This window comes from Hippoglossus hippoglossus, chromosome 24 (genome assembly GCF_009819705.1).
Source record: "Hippoglossus hippoglossus isolate fHipHip1 chromosome 24, fHipHip1.pri, whole genome shotgun sequence".
In the NCBI taxonomy this organism is placed as follows: domain Eukaryota; kingdom Metazoa; phylum Chordata; class Actinopteri; order Pleuronectiformes; family Pleuronectidae; genus Hippoglossus; species Hippoglossus hippoglossus.
The window spans coordinates 16,706,638-16,721,009 of record NC_047174.1 but is presented as its reverse complement, the minus strand read 5'-3'; the positions used below and the strand labels follow the sequence as shown (position 1 = coordinate 16,721,009).

At 44.4% G+C, this 14,372-nt stretch overlaps 2 protein-coding genes across 2 annotated transcripts; one reads left to right on the top strand and one right to left on the bottom strand.

Moving 5' to 3' along the window:
* The first annotated feature begins 210 nt into the window (after window positions 1-210).
* On the top strand, window positions 211-10,252 carry hnrnpub (heterogeneous nuclear ribonucleoprotein Ub). Its single transcript, XM_034579893.1, has 14 exons — window positions 211-890; window positions 2,303-2,417; window positions 4,191-4,270; window positions 4,417-4,556; window positions 4,727-4,826; window positions 5,439-5,551; window positions 5,668-5,931; window positions 6,051-6,170; window positions 6,272-6,400; window positions 6,510-6,678; window positions 6,779-7,060; window positions 7,153-7,436; window positions 7,598-7,738; window positions 8,179-10,252. The coding sequence occupies exons 1-14, from the start codon at window positions 395-397 to the stop codon at window positions 8,227-8,229; spliced, it is 2,484 nt and encodes an 827-aa protein (XP_034435784.1). The 5' UTR covers window positions 211-394; the 3' UTR covers window positions 8,230-10,252.
* A 2,056-nt stretch (window positions 10,253-12,308) lies between these two features.
* lft1 (lefty1) lies at window positions 12,309-14,080 on the bottom strand. The gene is made up of 4 exons (XM_034579892.1): window positions 13,816-14,080; window positions 13,358-13,604; window positions 13,007-13,246; window positions 12,309-12,633 (listed from the first exon to the last, which is right to left on the bottom strand). The coding sequence occupies exons 1-4, from the start codon at window positions 14,078-14,080 to the stop codon at window positions 12,309-12,311; spliced, it is 1,077 nt and encodes a 358-aa protein (XP_034435783.1).
* Window positions 14,081-14,372: the final 292 nt, after the last annotated feature.

Here is a 14,372-nt window from a genome sequence, read left to right as displayed (position 1 = left end):
TCTTGGTAGTTCCTAATGATTATAATAATTCCGTTATGTATCATGAAATTAATACTTGAAAACACATATGAGGATTTTGGACATTTTCCTCCTCGCCGGTCCACTCTCTCTCCCCCACGATGCTCTTATTTCTGGTTGTATAAACGCCTCGGCAGCGGGTGACAGATGGCGTGACGCTACATAAGCCACGCTGCGCTGCACTCTGGGTAATTACGGTAGAGGACGTCACCTCCTCCCCCACACCTCCCACTCTGCTCAGCTCCTCCGCCGGGGAAACAGTGCTCGGACAGCGGCTGCCATTTGGCGCAGTGTTGAGCTCCAGCAGTCATCTAATTTATTTCTCCGCCGCGTTCGTTCGTTTTATTTAATAGATCTCCGTCGTCGAACAGTCACAATGAGCTCAATCAACGTCAAAAAGCTGAAAGTCAACGAGCTGAAGGACGAGCTGAAAAAGCGCGATCTCTCGGACAAGGGGCTGAAGGCCGAGCTGATGGACCGCCTGCAGGCCGCGCTGGACGACGAGGCCTTCGCCGGCGACTCTCCGCTGGACCAAGAAGCCGCGGCGGGCGAGGGTCTCGGCCAGGCCGCCGACGCGGAGTGTATGGGAGAGGAAGAAGAGGGCGAGGGCCCGGTAGAAGAAAGCATGGAGGCCAACGAGGAGGAGGAGGAAGAAGAAGAGGAGGAAGAGGAAGAAGAAGTAGAGCAAGAAGCAGAGCCGGAGCCAGAGAACGGGGGCGATGCTGAACGCGCTGCCGAGGACGAGGAAATGGGCGAAGGGGAAGAGGAGGCGGACGAGGACGACGAGATGGATCCCATGCTCAAGGGAGATGTGGACGACATGGAGAAAATCGACACGGAGGATGGTGAGCCCGGGGACCAGGCTGCAGAGGGTGAGTCGCCGGGAACGACGGTTGAAAATGTGTCTGGATGGACTGAGGCTGGCTTGAGGTTTTTCTGCTATTCCGTTAGTGCTAATGCCGCCGCGGGAGGGAGCCGGCTGGGGATGGCTGATTTTGAATGCGATACAACGGAGAGCGTCCATGTTAAGCTAGAGCTAGCGTGACCTCACCAGGCTAGCCGAAACAGTTAGCGGTTAGCTAGCGGGACGTTAGCCGCGGCCACTTGCGGTTTAGCTAACGTCAGTAGCTTTGCAACGGTAAACCATTAATAAACCAAGTTTAGCATTGATAACACGGCGTCCCGCGTCATTACCAAGAATTACGAGCTCTAGGAATTGGTGAGATACAAATTTATCTAGCTCAGACTGGTTTTTCGTTTCGCTTGGTTAGCGTGTTAGCTTGCCGGCTAACGTCATTTTCTTTGTGTCTGTGGTGCAGCGCTAACTAGCTCGTCGTCCGCTTAGCTAGGTCAATGGTTCCCACTTCTCATAATGACGTTCGGCCACGAATTGGTGCGATAGAAAGAGAGGATGTGGGTTTCACACCTCACCACCCGCTTCATTTATAAGTAACGTGACAGTGGCATATTAAACACCGCTGCAGTGATTGTAGCGTTACGCTGCCTCCAGATCTGCCATGTCAATTATCCCAAGTTCTCGATGGACAGTTGCGTCGCTCCAAGGCGAAATTGCAAATTAAAAACCCAAATTTCAACTGCGTTTAAATTCTTTCACACGATGGTTGTGTTAAACCGAACAGGTCTGTGAGGGTTTGACCTCAGAAGCGCCGGGAACACTTGAACTAGCTGAGCCAAAGCTGTGCGGAAGATGGGGCAGACTCCGCTTGTGTAGCCAGCACGTGTTTAGATTGTTCTTGGGTTGAATAGAAAATGTCATCTTGTTGGGTCAGTATAGAAAAAATATAGATCTACAGTGATCAGCCATTTTAGTAGTCTAGGTAAAATATGGGGGAGGAGGGGGTAGGTCTAATGAGGTTTCCACATTTCCGTGCATGATGCTTTTGCCCGGACATTAGACATGTCCACCATAGTGAAATAGACTTACCGAAATTAGTATAGTCTTAGCCCTTTAATGCAGGGTTAAAGTCCATTTACTTTGCAGAGACTTGTTTTTCCATCCCCAGCAACTACTGTTCCCACTGTTCATTTGGACCAGCTTAAAATTACCATCTGGTCATTAGTGCTGTTACAATTTATGAAATATGATTGTATTGTGTAAGTGTACATTTGAGGTGTTACCTCTTGATTATCTTTAATATTGTTGATTGTGGTCGACACAATGTAACTAATGAACGGGCTTTGTGGGCCAGAACCCCACTGCCAGTCCGACCTCTCTCTCTCAAAAAGGAACACCTCATTCTATATCTTTGTTCTATTTTCAAAGGGGATGCGGACAAAGACACGAATGCTGATCAGAAGAATAAGAAGGGTGTTAAGAGACGCCGGGAGGAACATGGAAGGGGCTACTTTGAATTTATTGAAGAGAACAAATACAGCTGGTAAGGATGGGACAGAGCAAAAATGGCCTTCAGCATCCCTGAAGCGCCATCCATAGCTTTGTTGAACTGTATTGGCTTTAAGTGCCAATGCACATTTTACTAGCAAGAGGAAAGCCCTCATTTTTAACTATTATACTATTTATTAACAGCCCTATGTTCACACACATGTTTTGAGGGTCATTCCTGAGTACATAAAGAGCCTTACCATTTACCCACTCACATTGTGTCTATAATGGACTGCATTCTGTAGCAGAAGTGCATCTATCAAGTCTCTGTGAATTTTCACATCTGTTCCTTCTGCCACTTATTGTTTTGGAAAGCCCATTGTGTCCTCAAGGTGAATCAAGGCTGCTCAAAGAGAACCCTGAGGAAAGTAGCAGATGTGCACTTCTGAATGGAGGCTGGGCAGGGAGGGAGGAATAGCCAAGAGGTGTGGGAGGAGGGGTCCACTGCTGCAAGGTAGCACACAAGGATGTAGCTAAAATCCCAAAGTGTTTGGAACTTCCATGGAGGAGCACGCTATCGACCGTCCATCGTTTACCTCGCAATGGTCCTTTTGTTTAGTTTTTTTTGTTCGTTTTTTTGTTTTTTCTCACTGGTTGTATGACTTCAAAATGCTATTTCTGTCTCATGTATCATGTCTGTTTATCATGGTGTGATAGAACGGATGTGTGTATTTGAAAGGCTCTTTTCTACCCCTGCACAGGTGACATCTTGCATGGTGTGCATGGGTGATTGAGTGTATGTGTGTGCATACATGTGCTAATTTATTGGTCAGTGTTTTGTTTCCATTGCGCTTAAGACATAATGTAAGAAACAACGGGAAGAGGATATTTGGGGGAACGTCTAGGACTACAGTATTGTCACCTTCCCCCCGTTTTCTCTTCATATCAGAATTCTTTCCCCAAGACACTCCCCCAACACAAAGAAAAAAACATAATAAAAATGTTAATTATGTGGAACCACCATGGGCGTCCACGCGCCCACAGAGCAACAGCAAATGTACAGGCTGCACTGACCATATTCTCCAACTCCGACAATGTATTTTCCAGAGCCACTACAACTCCCTGCACGTCATTTGTTTACCACTCACTCAAATGTTTCCTTCTTAAGAAATACTTCACCTGATGTAAGATCATTGCTTGAGGTGCAACAACTCTGATGTGTCACTGAAATGCTCCTTTTGTAGTTTCTTAAACTTTAAATATTTGGGTAAATAACCTGTAGCTACAAAGTTTCTGTAGGTCTCAGTACACGGTTATTGCTCATTTCAAGCTTCTAAGCATGGTGAAAAACCTGCACTGCATAGTTACACACATAAACAGGTCAGTTTGAGCTAGTTGTGACCTTTTCATTTGGAGTACCACACGTGGGAAGTTAAATATAGCTACACCCACTATTGCTGTGACTAACCCACAGCAATCCTGGAGACCATAAACACAAGGATCGTAAAAAATCAAAGCAGTCCTTTCCCCTTTACCACTTTCACCATTCAGAAGTTCGGAGGTGTTTTCTTTCTATGTATCTTTCATATTTTAGATTTCGCTGGATTCTGCAAGGTAAGTGTTGTCTGCCATGGCCCACATTACAGCTGACTATGCAAATAATTTGGAGGCTCATTTTACTGTTTTCTATTTTATGTTGTTTCCCCCTAGTCTCCATTTCTTTCCCCCAATATTTTTCAGGAAGTGATACCCAAGAAATCTCTTTATGTTCCATGCAGCCACTTTGACATATGAATCCTCTAATTTACTGGTTGGTGTCTCTTTTCAGGGCTTCATTTAAGTCTCCTGTGCCACCTCTGGAGGAGGAAGATGAGGAGTTTGATGACACTAAAGTCTGTCTGGATACCTGTAAGTGAATTCTATTCCAAGGTCCAAAATGGTGTTTGATGAAACTTCGATGACAGTCAAATGATGTGACCACAGTAAATTTTATTTACCGTCACTGGATACAGATGGTTGACTGAGTTGTGTTTTATTTTTTTCTCGTACACTAGACAACTGCGACCTGCACTTTAAGGTGTCACGGGACCGTTACAGCGCCTCATCTCTCACAATGGAGAGTTTTGCTTACCTCTGGTCTGGAGGCAAGGCTACCTATGGTGTGAACAAGGGCAAAGCCTGCTTTGAGATGAAGGTACAGTAACAATCCTGACATATTCTGCCCTCGAAAAAAAACTTAGCCTGAGTGTTTATAGGCGCACGTGGAACTTTAACTGTTAACAAGCTGCACCTGAAATCTTGAAACAAATGCTCCCATTTGACTAAATGACCTGAATCCTTGTGTGTTTTACATCATGTCATCAGATTACAGAGAAAATCCCCGTGAAGCACATTTCCAGCAAGAACATGGAGATCCATGATGTGCAGGTTGGCTGGTCCCTGGCTACTGGCACCCTGCTCCTGGGTGAGTTTCTTTACTTTAACATTTACTGTTGGATGCGTCTTCCAGGTATTCAGTATCAGGTGACTGACTTGTCCAACAGTAACTTTTCATTTACCCTTGGTGTGGGGTAATGTTTATTTCATTGCCAGAATTATTTGCACTTGGTCACATCAAACAGAAGACAGCTTTAACGCTGATTATCATGTTACTATCATTACACCCATTTGCTATCATTCATACAGTCTGAATATGTCAGGACTCAAGATACTGTGCAGTATTATTTATAGTTTTGATCAATGCATTGCATCAATTAGATGTCTTTGAGAACATTTTTTATTAAAACATAGACGAAACACTCTATACTGGGTGATTGTATTTGCATGAAGGTCATCCAATTGTTGGCACTAAAAACTGCACCGCCATGATCCTCTGTGAAAGGCACTCTGCCCCAAGAGGTCCCTCTAGTGGTCTGTAAGCAGTAGTACATGTTAATGTAAAATGGCTCCAGTCCTGGCCTATTGCCAGCACAGATGACTCACGCTCTAGATACTGACACTTGGTGTCTTAATACAGAAATATCATGTCTGTAATACAATGGATTTGTCAATTAATGTGTTCCTCTTTAATGTTTAGGTGAGGAGCTGCATTCATACGCCTACTCTGGGAAAGCCAAGAAGACCACCAATTGTGTGACTGAGGACTTTGGAGAAACTTATGAGGAGAGTGATGTCATCTGCTGCCTTATTGTAAGTTATGACTCTAATCATATACTGATACATTTTTTTCAGTTGATTGTCATAAGCTTTTCATAACCTGTTTTTTATCAAACAAAGAACAACCTTCCATATTGTTTTCTCTGTAGGACTTTGAAGGTGAGGAGGTGGTGCTGTCCTTCTCTAAGAACGGTGGGGATCCCGTCATGGCTTTCCAGTTCAACAAGGACACACTGAATGGCCAGGCCCTTTTCCCCCACGTCATCTGCCACAACTGTGCCGTGGAGTTCAACTTTGGTCAGATGGAGACTCCTTACTTCCCCCAGCCCCAGGGCTACACCTTCCTGCAACAGATCGCTGTCAGTGAGCGGGTCCGGGGACTTAAGGGTCCACAGACCAAGGCAGACTGCGAGGTGAGTGTAGATTCGGACATTACTGGTCTTGGGGTTCTTAATCATGCAAAGGCAATGTATCTACGTTATGAGTCTTGACGTATTTGGTCACTTTCATCTAAATTCTTTCTTTTCTGTAGATCGTAGTGATGGTTGGTCTGCCAGGATCGGGGAAGACCACATGGGTGAAGAGCCATGTACAGGAGAACCCTGGAAAATATTACATCCTTGGCAGTGACACCATTGTGGACAAGATGATGGTCAGTACTAATAATGGCTCTGTGACAGAATTGCCATATGGTATGTCTTTGAGTGTCTGTCCCACTAAACAGTGTCATTTACCCTCTTTCATTTAATACAGATTAACAGCCTGAAACGCCAGTCAAAGGACATTACAAAGCTGACAGCCATTTCCCAGCGAGCGCCACTTTTCTTGGGAAAGTTCATTGAGATTGCTGCCCGCAAGAAGAGAAACTACATCCTGGATCATGTATGTGGTTTCTGAAGAATCAGATCACTGCTTTTTCTATACAGATATACAGATTCTATACAGCACATATAAGTCACAGTATAATTAAGTATCTTTTATCACTTTCCAGACCAACTTGTCTGCCCCGGGCCAGAAGAGGAAGATGTGTCTGTTTGCAGGCTTCCAGCGTAAAGCTGTAGTGGTCTGCCCCTCTGACGACGACTACAAGGAGAGAGTCCAGAAGAAGGTGGAGAGTGACGGCAAAGAAGTGCCTGAGCATGCTGTCCTCAAAATGAAAGGTATAAACAATTACTTTGGGTATAAATGGTACATGTACTTAAATTTTATTGCATTGTTCAAACCTCTAAAATGTTGCCTCTTGTATTCCTTCTTTTACAGGCTTCTTCTCTCTGCCTGAGGAGGGGGAGAGCTTCAGTGAGATTGTCTATGCTGAGATGCAGAAGGAGGAGGCTGCCAAGCTGCTGGAACAATACAAAGAGGAAAGCAAGACTGCCCTGCCTGCTGAGAAAAAACCCAATCAGGGAAGCACAACACCAAAAAGAGGTGGAGGCCTTCGCGGCGGTGGCCGAGGAGGCAAGAACCAGTTTGGCCGCGGCGGTGGACCTGGACAGAGAGGTGGTGGCCGTGGAGGCTTCCAGAACAGAGGCAACTTTAGAGGAGGTAGGATGGATATTTAGGGATCTAATTTGTTCAAAATGTATGTTCTCGAAGAAGCATGAATCCTAACTTGTGCTGCTCTTATCCGTCTACAGCTCCTGGTCCTCGTGGCGGCTTCAACCGCCCACCTCGTGGCTTCCTGCCACCCCCAGCCTTCAGGGGAGGATTCCCTAACCGCGGAAACTTCAACCGGGGTGGTGGCGGCGGCCCCCTTCCCAGCCTGGGTGGATCCCCCAGGGGGCCCCCAATGAGGGGTAACATGGGACCCAGAGGAGGACACATGAACAGAGGCGGCCCAATGCACAGAGGCAACATGAACAGAGGAGGAGGAGGTGGAGCCAGCATGAGTCGTGGTGGAAACAGGGGACATCCCAACCAGGTGGGTTTGATCATGATACTTTTACATCATGTTATTCAGTTTGTGTTTAGCTTTCAGAATATCTGAGTAAGAACTGTGTGTTGATTTAAAGGACAGAAATTGGCACATTTAAACTGATGTATTTTCAGTGCAGTCATTTTTCATCCTCCTTGTCTCTATAGTTTCAGCCGAGAGGTGGTAACCGTGGCAACTTTGGCAACAAGAATGGCAACTTTGGAAACAACAGGAACAGCGGAAGCTTTGGCGGAAACAGAAATGGCATGGATAAGGCCCAAGCTTTCAACCAGAGCTGGCAGCAAGGGGTCAGTATTTCTGTCTCTTATCTCCCCAATCTAAACACGTGCTGGCTACACAAAGCCTGCTTTTTTGTAGTTTGACCACAAGTGGGCAGAATAGAGAGGTGTGCAATATGCTCAGAACAGAGACACCATGACTTCTTCTGTACACTCTCACTAAACCTGTGTGAAAGAGAGTTTGCTTGTCCTTACATCTTGCACCATTGCCTGTGAATACCATCATCATTTGTCATTTTATCTGTTTTATCAGAGAAAGTCCATAACCCCTCCCTCTGAAATTACAGGAGATTATCAGTTCAGTGCATGTCTGAAAGCAGCTACAGTAACTTTGACTACTTTAAAGTTTCAAAATGAAGTTAGATGTGAAACGCTCAGTCTTAACCCTGCCCTAGGTTCAGTAGTAACCTTTACACATGCTAAACCTTGCCTCTTGTGTCCCTGTGCAGTTTTGGAACCAGAAGCCGTGGAGCCAGCAGTATCAGCCTGGATATTACTAAGACACTTGTTCTAACGGACTGGTGGCCGACACAGAGATCCACCTCTTGCCACGGAACATCCCTCCATCCCGCTATCTGATTTTTTTATTTTAATTACTCGTTCATTTTTATTCTTGTCCTCAATCCCACTCTAATTAATCTAAACCCCACCCATTGACTGCCAAGACTGAAGAGATATGGAGCAACAACATTCCACATCAGAGAGACCAGGCAGCCAGAGTGTAAATCAGAGCTTTATATATGATATCTGTATACACATGTACAACGTGGGTTTGGTCTCGTTCAATTATCTGATTTATTTCTTTTGTCCTTTAGTTGTATATTTGATTCATCTTTTTGACCACTTTTAACTGACATGCTTTTAAAAAAGTAATCTGTAAGATCAGAAACATTTCCCTCCTGGCAGATGCAAGATTCTTTTCAGGGTTGTGCATTTTATCTGTGCTGTGGTTTTTTTGTTTTTGCTTTTTTATTACAAATTGTAAATATTTTTTTTTGGTTTTCCATAGTCTGTATGAGAAGTTTAAGAAATGGTATTGATTGAAAGGAGCCGTAGCTTCTGACGAGAAGCATGGTAGCTGATTATATTGTTAGACTGTACATGTCAATAGAGTCCACTGTTGAACAGTTGAAGTGAAGATTAATTACAGTGACTTTTTTTGTCTTTTGTTCCCCCTAGCAAACCTGTAACCTAAACTCCATAGACCTACAATAAACAACTCGATGGCTTTTTAACATTCTTGCTGGCTTATGACTTTTGATTCAGTTCAAAGGTGTGTAAAAGACCTTTGAATGGGCGATGGCCTGGTTTGCTACTTCAAACAATACAGGCATCAGCCCTGTTTTCACCTTCTTAGTCAAGTATGCAGAGTGTCCTGTCTTTGATATGTCACTTCCAGTCTTCTCAACTATTCTAATGCACATTGTCCATGAAAAAAGTATTTTGGCTGCGCCATTTTAAGGATATAACTAAGCCATTTTTTTAATGCAACACTTATCATTTTTATTTATATTAAAATTAGGGCACTGGCTAGATTTGCTTATTAGAAGAAAATGGTTCCTAGATTATCAATGGTTCTTTTAGTGCGGTAGACTTCTGAAATAAAAACTGCCTTTGTTTTTTTTTTCTTGCATGTATAATTTAATGATTTATATCAAAACAATTTCCTCAACACATTTCTACTGATGCGGGTTCAGCACAAAGCGGTTGGAAATAGGTGAAGTTGCTCATTCTCACCAGCAAACCTAAAGGGCTACACAGCGTCGCATCCACACAACCAACAGCTCATGACAACATTTTTCAGCCGGAGGAAACCGAAGCAGAGAGAAACCTTTTATTTTTTTCTCAACTGTTGCATTGTTTCTGAAGCTCTATAGAGTCTGTGGTGTTGACTGTGGGTCCAGCAATAACAACTCTCTGTGTCCCTTTATGTTGACCAGGCGGAGGATACCATTTCTGTTTCAGCACTAGAGCAACATCAGTGCTTGGAAATGGACGATTATAGTAGATCAGATCAAATTTGTTGCCGTGACTCCGTTGTAATTTTTTAACTGCCCTTGTTATTTAAATATTCATGTAAATACTTCACTGTTACAACCATGCACGAATGTTCATGAATTAATTGACTTTGAGTAATACGTGTATTGTGATTAAGAAAGTGTTAGTTTGCCAGAGTTAACTGCTGTGTGATGAATTGTCGATTCTACTTAAATGTGTGGGCAGCTGGTGCCCGTCCTGTGTTATCGTACTTGACACATAAATCTAGCAGAATGCGAGCTTTTGAGTTTACAGTATAATCTATAAAACAATGAACACTATATTTTTATCGCTTTATGTTACAGGTTGTATATCAGGTCTTTTATTATCAAACAAAAGTTGCAAAAGCTTTGAGACTTTTTCGAGATATGTTGTCTTTTCTATCTGATGGTTTTTGATATTTGTGTTGGAAAAACAATTGGGATTGTATTTTCTTTTTTTATTTGTCTCAACTCGATTAAAAGTTAAACAAGCTGGTACACGGTGGCTTTGTGTTCATGTTTTATTCTTTAATAATATGTAATGTCAGAGAAAGAGCTGATCTAAATTCCGGATATACAATACATAATACTTAATACCTGACAGTTAATATTCAAAGGCACACATGGTCAAGTTTTCCCCCATGCTTTTTTGTTAAACTGCTCAAACTGCAGCCCTAAATATTAAAAACATAAGATATGGTAATATAATCCTTTAATAGTCCCACTAAAATAGAAAACATCAGTAAAACTAAATAAGTCAACAAACACAACGGAATATAAAAATAGCAAATGCAGTGTAGCAGGGTTGCACTTATTAAATTAATATGCCTAAGTTAAGTTGACAGGCAACTTACTGTGATGCATTGATGATTAGATCCATGAGTTCAAGATGGGTTTTCTGTGGCTGTTATTAATCCATAAACTAAAAGCAAACCAGGACAACGAACAGAAAATATAGCAGCCCCATCACCATCTTTATAACCCTGTCTATAACCCACCCTCTAAAAAAAGAATAGAAACCACACCCTTTTCTGGAAGTTATAATAAAACAAATATCTGCCGCCTGATTAAACAATTTCAAACACAGGCTAAATGTTAAATGTGCCTCCTACATGGTTAACATCCACATGCAAGCCACGTTGTCTTTGAGAGTGTGTTAGCAAATTCATAGAAGCACCAGTAAGCCCTCATATTACTCTCCGTTAAAGCCCATGCTGTTGTTTCAGTCTCTCCAGTGTCGGCCTCTGAACGCTGTTACAAGTCTCTTGGTGGCTTCCTCCAATAGTCTCCTTGCACAGTTTCTGGAGGACAGTCTGCTCTAATTACCCAGAGGACATATTCATGTATTCTTCCCTTAATGTGTGCTGATCAGTCTACCTGTTTTGCAGAGCTGCTTGAAGTGCAGTGTAGTGTACTGACTCAGTAAAAGTTGATGCTTCCAGACCCCTGGAACACATGCATGCGACCACCATTACATCAGTGATGATTGTGATGGTGATGCATGGTAATAGGAGGTGGATACAACTCCGATTTAATGTGGTATAAGTATAAAACTGACATGGGGGTTGAATGTTTCCCTATGTGTAGTGAAAGTAACTGACCAGTATGTATGACCGTATTGACATTCAGGTTTTCTTTTGCGGCACCACCTGTGTCTCCTCTGTCCTCATACCTCCTGGTGCTGTTGGAGGTGCATGTTGGGAATCCACTTCCCTCCCAGACAGACAGCTGCTTGTCTTTGGCAGGGCAGCGCGTTTGCCCCCATCAGCAGCATATTAGTGAATGACAAGACCCCCCACTCAGACGGCAAACAGTGCATTAGGTATTGGCCCTGATTACCAACGTTTGGCCCGGTCTAAGCCTGATGTAAACACATGAGGGGCCCACTGGCTCGATGTGAATGGACTCCATGTTTCTCTGTATGTGGCCGTGTAGCTCCTTCCCACTGTAAATAAACCTCCGCGAGTAGCTTTGTCAGTGGCCGTGTGCCCTCAGTGTAACAAGTGTTATAAGTCATTAGGCAAATTATTTGCTCTGCTCCACAATTTCCTATGTGTGTCAATACAGAGGTGAAAGATTAAGAGGAGGCCGGCAGCTGCATGTGGCTGCATGTGAATGTGATCATGAATGTGAATGGAGGCCAGACAGGCAGACGACAACCAGCAGGGAAGAGGAAGAGTGGAAACTTTTAGTGAAACTAAATATTTTTATTTTCCAAACATAAACTCATTCATATTATGTACAGCTTGAAAATATAACACATCAGACAGAATTTGAATGGCTGCTGCAGATTCAGCACGACTCATACAAATTCGAGTTTTTTTTAAAAAGATATCAAAATTTACAAAATATATAAAAGTGCTTGTGAGAGGGGAGATGGAGGTTAGCGGCAACAGGGCGGCCTGTTGTCTGTGAAACTCCCCATTAATGTCCATTTAAATAGAAAGTACTAGACGTGTTGCTTGAAACCATTAAATATATCAACACCCCAATGAAACAACACTATAATGTCCCATAATCCTTCAGTGGACACAAGATCACTATAGCTGTTTTCCATGACTTCATACTATGGACACGTTGTCCATTGTGCACGCACACCTTTCCACGATCATATTTGGAAACTCTGCAACTTCTATCTCAGTGTAGTCCCCTTTCTTCACCAGGTACATGATGGGCAGGGGGGCGCTCTCGGACACCGTGCACCTCCGCTCGCCGTAGCCGTAGTTGCGCTTAGGCTGCTTGCAGCCCCCGGTGCAGCTGAAGGCCTGGTAGCCCGCTGGCTCGATGATCCAGTACTGTGTCCAGGTGAGCGCGCGGAAGTTGACAAAGTGCTGCTCTCTGCAGCAGGTGTCTTTGCTCTGGCTGACGTCGCAGTCGCCGCGAGAACTGAAGAGGAAAAGAAGGAACGTTAGATGACTGTTTTGTTTTTGTTTCTTGGGGACTGGGGAGTAGGGGGGGGGGGGCTTTTAATGGGGGCCCAGAATCTCTTAGCTACACCCCTGCCTGCCTCACAACTATCAATTTATACTATCTCTTGTCTTTATTAGCTAGATCCACATCATTTGCACTCAAACACATCAAATAGGACCAGGAATAAATCATGTGTCAGTCACTAATGTGCTGCTGCTTCTCCAGACTATTGGAAAGAGCAAACTAACGCTCCTGTGCCACACTGCTGCAACTCCACTAATGAATGCAGGATGCGGACCAATTGTCACGCAGATACAATATCCTGTATATCTAAAGCTGGCGCCCTTACCCGTATTCTTCGAGGTTGAGTGTGTAGAGGATGAGCTCGGGCTTCCCCAAGGTGTTGTCCGTCTGCTCCTGGGTGGTAAAGTGGACACTCTTGGCCATCTCTGCCGCGTAGCTGCCAGGTCTCTCGCCCTCGATCCACACCTCCAGGTGCATAGGTGTCTTCTGCTGTGACTTGGACCAATAGTGCACCGCCTGGGTCACATCAAAGCTCTTCCAGCCCGACTCGTGAATGGGGATCAGTCTGAGAACATGATAAGGACGATTAATTAAAACAAGGGAAGGAGAGGACGCTGATGTTTCCCGCAATTAGATTAAGATAACCAGTGTCGCCACGGGGGGATCGATCCCTCACCTTGAATCTACCAGCGACGTCCGGTTGGATCCGTTGGACAGCACCTCCACCCAGTAGATGCTGACCCGGGCGTTGCTCACGGCCCGGTGGTTCTTCCTCTCCACCGTGAAGCGCTTGTGGAAGTTGGCCCGCTGGTAGAGCTTCAGCTCCGCCATGGTCACCTCGCTGTTATCGGGGATCCTCGCCTCCATGTCGAACACCATGCGACACCGAGTGGTGTCAGAGTACAAATACTCCCCAGAAATATCTACAACAAAAACAGTTGCTACATTTAGATACATATAACTTTTTTTTACTCTGGCATCTTAAAATGAATAACTGTTAAAGGCAGTTTGGTGCGTAAAGCGGTTTTTACGCAGTGGCACAATTACGCACGGAAATAGCTGTTCGCTGTCAAAGCGATTTCCACATAATGTCCTACAAATTACACGTTTATGTAAAATGTGAGAGGTCCTTACCTAGATTGCCGGGGATCCCCCTCAGGATGCCCGCCAGGCTGGGCAGAGATCTGCGCCTCCTGCTGTGGTGCATCTTCAGCATGGACATGTACTTGTTTTTAATATGCGCCGGAATAACCAAGTTCTCCAAATCCCTCTTATGGATTTTAGGAATCTCCTCCATGCCCAGTTTCTTCAGCAGCGCGTCCTTCATATCCTGATGCGTAAAAGCCTTGGTGATTCCGAGGATAGCGGTGCACAGGACACAAGCGCGGAGGAAATCCATGAGTGAAACGTTGAGTGCAAATAACAGCGGCACGGTAGCACAAGTCTGACTGTGTCTGTCCCGGGACGCTTCTCTGGTCCCTTATATTGTCGCGGCCCTCCCAGTCGTTCGCACTTTGTCGATGGGGGCAGGGACCCTTATCAGAACAAAGGTGCGACAATACAGCCCCATCCTAAACAGGATATCTAAGTGGCCATACTTCAAACAGCCACAATTAGACTCGAGTGCCATCCGTATTGTGGAGGTGTAATTTCACCATAGTTTCACTAAAACTGAGCTTGATGTCGCTGGC